Source organism: Mobula hypostoma, chromosome 27, assembly GCF_963921235.1.
Source record: "Mobula hypostoma chromosome 27, sMobHyp1.1, whole genome shotgun sequence".
NCBI lineage: Eukaryota > Metazoa > Chordata > Chondrichthyes > Myliobatiformes > Myliobatidae > Mobula > Mobula hypostoma.
Window position 1 is genome coordinate 9,294,472 of NC_086123.1, and position 10,664 is coordinate 9,305,135.

Genomic DNA, 10,664 nt, shown 5'->3' on the forward strand with positions numbered 1-10,664 from the left:
GAAGTTAGCCTCACTGACCTATAATTTCCTTTCTTCTGCCTCCCTCCCTTCTGAAAGAGTGGAGTGACAGTTGCAAAATTACCAGCCTGAAGAACAATTCCATAATCTAGATATTCTTGAAAGATCATTACCAATGCCTCCACAATCTTTTAAGCTTCCTCTTTCAGAACCCTGGGGTGTCACGCAGCTGGTCTGGATGACTTATCTGCCTTCAGGCTTCTCAGCTTCCCAAGCACCTCGTCCTTAGTAATAGCAACTACACTCACTTCTGCATCTTCAGTTCTGTATTCAACACCTTTCCAATTTTGCCCCCATGTTACACTTCACCTCATCCCACTGATGCGACTTTCCCATACTCTCTGCCTGTCTGTCCTCACAGTCTGACTACACACTGCATCGACTTGTGTACCAACAGCCCCATCCTGAGCCCTATCGCTCTGGTTCCCATCCCCCTGCCAACTTAATTTATACCCTCAACAGCTCTAGCAAACCTGCCCGTAAGGATATTGGTCCCCCTTGGGTTCAGGTGTAAAATAAGGTAGTTGAGTCCTGGTAAAGGGTCTCAGCCCGCAATGTTGACTGCTTACTCTTTTCCATAAATGCTGCCTGGCCTGCCGAGTTCCTCCAGCGTTTTGCATGTTGTTTCAGATGTAACCTGTTCTTTTTGTACTGCTCATATATTCCCCAGAAGAGATCCCAATGATCCAGAAATTTGAAACCCTGTTCTATGCACCACTTCCTCAACCACTCATTTATCTATATCACCATCCTATTCCTGCCCTGATTAGCATGTGACATTGGGAGTAATCCAGAAAATACTACCTTGGAGGCTCTGTTCTTCAGTCTTTTCCCTAACTCCCTGTACTCACTGTGCAGCACCTCTTCCCCTTTCTACCTATGTCATTGGTGCCAATGTCTACCACGACCTCTGGCTGTAGGCACTCTGAAACCTGGTTTTTAAGAAGCTTCCCAATCCTCCAACATCCCACTAATTATTACTCCCAATAGTAATTTTGCACACCTGAGTTAAGAAAGCATCACAGCAAAATCAAAGCAAAGCTCTGGAAGAAATACAAATATAATAACCAATCACAAACATTTTGCTTGATTTTTTGAAGAATGAATTTGAAAACTTACATTTTACAGCTTTCAGGTGGCCAAGGAATCAATTTTACAATATTGTGCCCTTGTGACCATGCAAAGTACGAGCCATCAGGTGAAAATGCGACACCCCAAGTTTCACAGCCAGGTTTGATATCTAATTCACGAGATCGTTTGGGTATGAGCTTTGCAACCGAAAGAGACCCAGCTTCTGTAAAACAAAAGCATACTGATGCATTACAAATAGCGCCATCACACTAGCCTTTCATGCAGGATTTGTAAATTCATTAAGTCCTTCCCCACTTTTACAACTTTGGTATTCAACAGGATCCATTATCATAAAAACTGAATATAATGTAATGATAGCAATTATTTCAATTAACAGAAAATATTTTTTTTTAGAAAAAAGACAATTTCCTTATGAAGCAACAAATAACCTGGTATTCCAGCTGCAGTGCTGTCGACAAAAAAGCCTTGCAGAGGGTGGTTAGGGGAGCAGAGAAGGTTACTGGGGTCTCCCTACCTTCTGTCCAAGACCTCTTTCAGAGTCGATGCCTCCAGAAGACACGGCACATCATTAAAGACCCCTCACACCCTCTCCATGAACTGTTTGTTCTTCTTCCATCAGGCAAACGTTACAGGAGCATCAAAACTAAAACCACAAGGCTACTAAACAGCTTCCTCCCACAGGCAGTCAGACTGCTAAATAGCCGCTCTACCTGACTCTGCTTTGGACACTTTTAACTTGCACTGGACACTTATAACTGATTTAACTGACATGTGGCTGTTGTGTTTTACTATTTATTGTTATTTTTATTATTTAGTGTTGCATTTGTTATGTTATGATTGCACTGCTCCTGGGAAATGCTGTCTCATTCTGCCCTGCAGAGCTGATGTACGGTTAGAATGACAGTAAAGTTTTTTGGATCTTGAATCTTGAATAATCTGGAGGAGCTCAACAGAGTGAGCCACATCTGTGAGGGGTGTGGTTGGAGGTGGAATAGTCAGCATTTTAGCTCGAACCCCTGCTTCAGGATGGAGTGGTGAGCGGAGATGGCCAGTATGGAGAGGGGACACCGTGAAGCGGAAGCCCGGGGTGACTTGTAGACTGACGAGGGATGGCGGCTGACAGGGAGGCTGAGCTTGGCAAGAGTAGCATGGGGTGAAGTTGCAAGACAAGAGAGCAGGTGGCTGGTGGACTAGCAAAAGTAAAAAAAAATGTAGATGAACCGAGTTTGGGGGTGGGGATGGAAGAGGGAAGGGCAGGACGCAGGACAGCTACTGGAGGGTAGTAAGCAGCAACAAAATTCTAGCAACACACATCAAAGTTGCTGGTGAACACAGCAGGCCAGGCAGCATCTCTAGGAAGAGGTACAGTCAACGTTTTGGGCCGAGACCCTTCGTCTGGACTAACTGAAGGAAGAGTTAGTAAGAGATTTGAAAGCGGGAGGGGGAGGGGGAGATCCAAAATGATAGGAGGAGGGGGAGGGATGGAGCCAAGAGCTGGACAGTTGATTGGCAAAAGGGATATGAGAGGATCATGGGACAGGAGGCCTAGGGAGAAAGAAAAGGGGGGGGGAACCTAGAGGATGGGCAAGGGGTATAGTGAGAGGGACAGAGGGACTCCAGCAACACAATTCTACCCACTTGTAATAATTTCCACAGCCCTTAAATCATTATAAGTGGGAAGTGAAACACAAGTCACTTCCTGCTCTCATACAAATGAAATTAGTTTAAAATCAAATCACATTTTGTTGAGTCACATTTGTTCGTGATCAATATTAAAAGATTCCAACACAATTAAACACCCCATGTCAATCGCTTGTCAAAGTGGCATTCAAAAATCTTTCATTCTCCAAAACATTATTTCTATATTAAAATGGGGCTGATGCCTCTGAGTGAGAACTACAAGATCGACACTCCTTTCTAATTCAGAGGTGCATTTTTTTTATAAATGGATTCTATTGTGTTTCTTTATTTTGTAGATGCCTGTAAGAAGACAAATCTCAATGTTTGTATAAACTATACATATTTTGATAATAAATGTAATTTGACTTAGAAATTCATCTATTCCTTAAAAAAATCAGAAGCTATATACTGGGATGCAAAACTACTTCAGTTTCAAATCATCCATTGTCGGTTATCAAAAGCTGGCAGATAAATAAGAAAGATGCAAGATAAGAAAGACCCTATTTCCAATCTGGCTGTGGACCCCAGGCTGGAAAGCTCTGCTCCAAGGGGACTAAAGAGATCTCCATGCTCAAATCCCTCTTATAGAGAGGGCCAAATAAAAACATTTAATGAGCTTATGCCCTTACAAAACGCATCCCCTGATCCATCCAAAATAAAAATAACCACACTAACTTGCAAAAAAAAGTGTCAATGGCGACTGAGACATAGCATTGACTCAAGGACAAGAAAATAATGGGTTCATATCTCACTCCAGATTTTCTTTAAGAGAATAGTGAATCTCCGGTGTTCTCTATCCCAGAGGGTTGGGATGCAAGTTCTTTGCTGATACGTAAAAGAGGAAGTATGTATCTTATAGATGTATCAGGGGATTGAGGGTTTTGGGGAATTCAACAGAAGACACGAAGCCTGAGGTGGATCAGACAAGATATTGAATGTCACAGACACAGTGGCCAATTTCAGATCCGCTTTTCTTATATTCTTAAAATATAAAAATTGAAAAATGACAAAATTATCATCCAGATCATTTCTTCTTTTGATAATATACCCTTAACACTTCCCTTTGTAACTTGACCTTTAACTTCCTGACCAACGGACCTCAATCAGTAAGGATAGGCAGCAACATTTCCACCATGATTATTCACATAACTGATCTTCATCCTCAGTCCCTTACTCTACTCACTTCCTCTATAGTTGTTGCACTTCATTCTGTATTGTTACTGCATTACCTTGTTCAATCTCAAAACACTTTGATTTGATCTGCAAGAACAGTGTGCTAGACAAGTTCTTCACTGCACCGTGGTACATGTGACAATAATCAACCAGTATCACTTTACACTCACTACTGCAGAGCCAGATTCTGCCCGAAGCCCAACTACAAGTAGTTTCCATTTGAAGTGACTGCAGTGGGCAGTATCTCAAATATCAATGAATCAGAGTACAGGAAGGAGATCGGGAGCCTGGTAACCTGGTGCCATGACAACAAAATGTCAACAAAATAAAAGAACTGGTCATTGACCGCAGGAAGGATGGGGGCGTGGGGCAGTCCACACGCTCCTTCTACATCAATGGTACTGAAGTCAGGAGCGCGGACAGCTTCAAGTTCCAAGGAGTAAATGTCACCAATACCCGCCCAAGTAGACGCCCCGGCCAAGAAAGCTCATCAGCGTCTGTGCTTCCTCAGCAGGCTAATGAAATGTGGCACGTCTCCTTTGACCCGCACCGGTCTTTATCGATGCACCATAGAAAGCCTCTTACCTGGATGCATAACGGCTCGTTACGGCAACTGCTCTGCCCATACTGCGGAGCGTTGTGGACCGGAGCTCGGCGCATCACAGAGACTAGCCTTCCCCTCCATGAACTCTGTCTACATTTCAGTAACGTAACCAGCATAAATCAACAGGCTTCTCATTGTATCTCAGTACATGTGACAATAATGAAACAACTTATCCGGTCTAGTAACTGCTTTGAACTCAAAAAAAAAATCCGATTCTTTGTTTTCTTTTGTAATATTGGTCTGGTAACTTCACACAATCAATAAAGCCAACAGGGATAATCCAGGCACCAGGTATCACTTGAATCCAACACCACCAAGTGACATTGAAAAAAATACTGTCTCCAAAATGTGATCCATTGTGGTGCAAGTAAATGGATTTGTTGGCAATACCACGGGAGTAAAACTTGTTATTCATTCACGGTTGCAGTGTTGGCAGTTAACCAACGAAATTCGCTTGCTTTTCCTGATCTAAATGTCCGGTTAATGAAACAAAACGCCAATTATAAGAAGGGGGACCAGTAAAGTTCAGCCTGAGCTGCTAAAATAGCACTAGCGTTAGAGTACCGCTCAACTTTTAGGAGGGGGGCGAGAAGAAAGAACGGTGACGTTATCTAGTTTAGGGCTTCCAAAAGGGGCTCACATATCATTTTCCCGACTTTTTCGCAAGCATATTACATTTAGACTAAGTCCCTGGTCCAGATGGAACACATATAGCTATTAACGTTTTCCACAGCGCAACCCGATTAATAACAATATATCTCGACAATTTATATATAAAATGCATGTTTAAACTTCACTGGAATTCTGGAATAACGCAATACGCAACCCGGCAACGTCCAGTGCGTGGTTTCTGGAGACCGGAACGCCCAACCTTCACTGACCTGCGCTGCATTCAATATATTCGTCCATCAATACGAAGACATTCAGCTGTTGGGCGGCGTACAGATAAGAGTAAATCTGCTTTACGTTTCGGCTTTCGTATGGTTTAAAATCTTCTCCCCTTCACTCCAACCACTCTATGTGAGATGACTTCTATATTTTAAAAAAACACGCACAGAGTCAAATTTAATCACCGGTCAGCAGCACGTAGATAGCCCCGAAACGAGTTACACTGCAACATACTGGTTGGAAATATAGAAGTCAACCCCTCCCTTTCACCAGTTGACCCTCACCACGTGATCCGGCCCAGCTGATTGATTGACACCGGTTGGCCAGAGCGCCCCCTAGCAGCAATGAAAGTGAGAAGTGCCTTTTTCTGACTCTTGCGGTTTCCAGTGGATTAAATTTTGGAAAGCAATCGCCGTTTGCTTTTGTCATCCTTAGCTCAGGAATACTACTTCTAGCTGGAAGATCGTACATTACTGCCACACAACAGAAATTTAGGGACAACCCTTTGGTTGCCGCTCCAGCCCATGGTAGGAATGGAACCCAGTGCCACTCTGTTGAAAGTTTTATGTCATGCACTAGCACTGGAGTTTTGTTTTGGGTAACTGAGAAGAACGACGAAGGAAGGAATTATATAGATATTGTCTATACATGTCGTCCTACCTTATGGACATTTAAGAGACTCTTAAATAGGCACGTAGATGACAGAAAAAGTGTAGGGTTAGAATGGGTTAAAAGGTTGGCAAAACATTTTGGGCCAAAGGGCCTGTACTGTGCTGTAATGTTCTATGTTCAATATTCTATATGGACTTTAGGACAGAATTTGACAAGGTCCGCAAGGTAGGAGGTTCAGGCACTTGGGATCCAAGGCAATCCGACAAATTGGATCCAAAATGGGAGCTGGGAGGGAGAGGACAGTAGTAAAAGGATGCTTTCTGATTGGAAGTCTCTGGTCAGTGGTGGGTTGCAGGGATTGGTGGTAGAACTCTTGTCATTTGTGATATAAATGACTTGAATGTGAAGTAGGAGATCTGATTATTAAACATAGAACATAGAATAGTACAGCACAGTACAGGCCTTTCGGCCCACAATGTTGTGCCGACCCGCAAACCCTGCCTCCCATATAAGCCCCCACTTTAAATTCCTCCATATACCTGTCTAGTAGTCTCTTAAACTTCACTAGTGTATCTGCCTCCACAACTGACCCAGGCAGTGCATTCCATGCACCAACCACTCTCCGAGTAAAAAACCTTCCTCTAATATCCCCCTTGAACTTCCCACCCCTTACCTTAAAGCCATGTCCTCTTCTACTGAGCAGTGGTGCCCTGGGGAAGAGGCACTGACTATCCACTCTATCTATTCCTCTTATTATCTTGTGCACCCCTATCATGTCTCCTCTCATCCTCCTTCTCTCCAAAGAGTAAAGCCCTAGCTCCCTTAATCTCTAATCATAATGCATACTCTCTAAACCAGGCAGCATTCTGGTAAATCTCCTCTGTCCCCTTTCCAATGCTTCCACATCCTTCCTATAGTGAGGCGACCAGAACTGGACACAGTACTCCAAGTGTCTGCAGATGACATGAACATTGGTGGTAGTGAGGGACGTTGTCTGTGGCTACAGCAGGATATTCGATAGGATGAAACATTAGAGTGTTAGCACATGGAATTTAATACAGACCAGTGCATAATGCTGCATTTTGGTAAGTCATATAGGTGTAGGACATATAATGTAAATATAATAACATATGATGAACTGAGGGAGTCCATAGTTTCTTAAAGTTGTAACACAGGTCCATAGGAAAGTGAAGAAAGGGTGCCACACTTGCCTTCTTGAGTCATGACATAGAATATGTTGGGTGTTGCAAATTTACAAGACATTGACTACATCATGCTTGCTGTTCTGGTCAGCACACTATAGGAAGGATACGATTGTACTGGAGAGAATGCAGAGCAGATTCACCCAGATACTTTCTGGATTGGAAGACCTTGGTTATGGGGTGAGATTGATAAGATGGACTTGTTTTTCCTGAAGTGAAGAAGGCTGAGGGGCAACCTGATAGAAGTATACAAGATTATGAAAGGCATGGATAGAGTTGATAGTCAGAATCTTGCCCTATTGTAGGGCTATCAAAGATAAAAAGGGAATAGGTTTGTGAGAGGAAGGAGTTTTGAAGGAGATCTGAGGTGAAAATATTTTACATTGACTGGTTGAAACCTGGAACTCACTGCCAGGTGGAATCAAATACAATTAGGAGGCATGTGTTTGAATAGGTGAGACATGGAAGGGTGTGGACCTACTGTGGACAAATGAGATTAGAACAGATGCCCAAGAAGGTTGGCTTAGACCTTGTGGTCTGAAGGCGTGTTCCTGTGTTGTATGACTCTAAAGCCCAGGAAATCATCCATCCTAAGAGTCTGCAACCTGAAATATTAGTTCCTTTTCTCTTTTCACAGATGCTTCCTGGGCCATGGAGCATCTCCAACATTTTCTGCTTTTCTTTTCAATTTCCGGCACAAGCAGTTTGTTGATTTTGTTTTTTTCTTTTGCAGAAGATTCTGTCATCTAATTCAGAGAAGAACGGAATTTCTCCCAATGTAACTGTCCCATCAATCTTCCCCTGGTCACCAAGAAGATAATGGAAGGTGCTATCAACCACAACCCACTCATATATAATCTGCTAACTGATACTCAGGATTTCTCCAATGGTCAAAAGGACAATTTAGAGATGGAATGTGAATGACCACTCATTGACATTAAGGAATGCTAATAATATTAATGTTAATGAAATTAATTGAGAAGGTCCCAGTTGTTGGGGTTATACTCTGTACAAACAAGTGGCACGGCCAGAGAATCTATTTGCTCACAACTCCAGCGATTTGGGTTCAATTCTAACCTCCAGTGCTCTCCGGGAGGAGCTTGCAAGTTCTTCCCATGTTCGCTCTGAAATCCCTCGGGTGCTCCAGTTACCTCTCACATTCTGACCACACACAGGTCAATCAGGCCCATGTGAATGGGAGACTGATCAAAATATGGGAAGAATAAAAATTGGGATTAGTGCAAGTGAGTGGTTACTGATTTGTGTAGACGAGGTGGACCAAAGTACCCAGTTCTATGTATGACTCTATGACTACGCCAATGATTTGGGTCACCTGGGGCAACACAACCAGAGGATGTTGCAGCTGAAGATTCTTAAGTCAGTGCACAAACATTTGAAATAAGTTCATCAAAAGGAGATATAAATGGATAGACTTTACAGTGTTTTTAGTTTCAATCATATCTGTTTAGAGAATAAAGCAAAACTGTAGCAGCATTCAGTCAAGTAACATACTGTGTGAGGTACATGAATGTTCAAAGTACATTTATTATCAAAGTATGTATACATTATACAATCTTGAGATTATACATTATACAATCTCCTTACAGGCGTCCACAAAACCCAATAGCACCCATCAAAAATACCTCACAAACACCCAATGTGCAGAGAAAGAGGAAGAAAAAAAATCGTGCAAACAATAAAAGCAAGTTGCATTTAGAATGAAAGTGAGTCCCCAGTCAGAAAGCCTGGAACAGGCCTGAGCCTCAGCCTCAGTTCAGCATGTCGTGGAGCCTGCAGACACGGAGCCTGGAACAGGCCTGAGCCTCAGCCTCGGTTCAGCACATCGTGGAGCCTGCAGACACAGAGCCTGGAGCAGGCCTACAGCCTCGGCCCCAGTTCAGCACACAGCGGAGTAAACGTCGTGGAGCTTGCAGGCACAGAGCCCGGAGCAGGCCTACAGCCTCAGCCTCAGTTCAGCACGTCGTGGAGCCTGCTGACACGGAGCCCGGAGCAGGCCTACAGCCTTGGCCCCAGTTCAGCACACAGCGGAGTAAACGTCGTGGAGCCTGCAGGCACAGAGCCCGGAGCAGGCCTACAGACTCAGCCTCAGTTCAGCATGTCGTGGAGCCTGCAGGCACGGAGCCCGGAGCAGGCCTACTGCCTCGGCCCCAGTTCAGCACTTCGTGGAGCTCACAGACTCAGACCGTGGAGCAGCCGGAGCACACCCACAGCTGAGGCTGTCCGCCTGCACTGAGTGTCAGTCAACTACCACATCGAAATCTAACCATTGACATTAATTTTGCTGAATCTTCAAACCTCAATAACTTCGAGCAGGGGTTCCCAGCCCGGGGTCCACAGACCCTTCGGTTAATAGCAGGGGTGTGTGGCAGAAAGAAGGCTGGGAATCCCTGACTTAGAGGTTTGATAAGGACTATGGCGCTACAATAGTATAGCGGCCAGCGCAACGCTTGGGGCGTTCCGAGGTTCAGAGTTCAATTCCAGCGCTGTTCTGTCAGGAGTCTCTGTACGTCCTCCTCGTGGAATGCAAAGGTTTTCTCCTGGTGCTCCCATTCCTCCCAGAGACCAAAGATGCACCGGGTAGGTTAATTAGTCATTGTACATCATCCGGTGATTAGGTTAGGGTTAATCGGGATTACGGGGTTGCTGGGGCAGCATGGCTCAAAGGGCAGGAAGGGCCCACTCTGCACTGTATTGGTAAATAAACAAAAAATATATATATATAAATAAAATATGGTACAACAGCAAATCAGAAGCTGAATATTGCATAGCAACTTAGTCAGCTCATGACTCCCTACGCAATATCAGGGAGGGCAGGAGTGTGATGAAATATTCACCACTGGAGAATCTCATCACCATCCAGAACAAGGCAAGTCAGCTGATTGGTAAACATCCCCAATGTAGAATGATACTCCTACCACGACCAGAATTGATGATTGGTGGGGGGGGGGGGATGTGTTCGCTTTTCTTGTCAGTGGATTTGGGGCATCTTGCAGACTCAGCATTGGTGGTATCTCTCCCGCAGTTTTATGTGCCTGCTGTTTCAGGTAGTTCTTATTTCTGAATAGAACAGGATGCAGGGATCACTGCGTCCAGTAGGCCACGTCTGAGTTCTTGAGCTTCAAGCAGACTTCAGGATTAGTGGGAAAGAATCACATTTTCGGAGGGAGTGGAGATGTGCAGTGGGAGCAGGTTGGCAGAGGACCAAAGTTTGACAGAACTTTGTTGTAATGGCCATTCTCTCACACACTTCGATGATCAAGTCAACAGTAACTTGGAGATGAGCTTCTGAACGTCGGTGTGCAGAAGTGTCGTCCATGTACTGCAGCTGAATAACTGAGATTGGTTTAACCTTTATTCTGGAGTACAGACTGTAC

General features: G+C 44.1%; 1 protein-coding gene across 1 annotated transcript in view; it reads right to left on the reverse strand.

Moving 5' to 3' along the window:
- wsb2 (WD repeat and SOCS box containing 2) overlaps positions 1–5,695 on the reverse strand; it is a 36,155-nt gene extending 30,460 nt beyond the window's left edge. The window contains exons 1-2 of the mRNA XM_063034595.1: positions 5,449–5,695; positions 1,138–1,312 (exon numbers count right to left, since the gene is read on the reverse strand). Of these exons, the coding sequence (XP_062890665.1) occupies positions 1,138–1,312; positions 5,449–5,476 (203 nt within the window). The 5' untranslated portion in view covers positions 5,477–5,695. The remainder of the gene's footprint in view (positions 1–1,137; positions 1,313–5,448) is intronic.
- Positions 5,696–10,664: the final 4,969 nt, after the last annotated feature.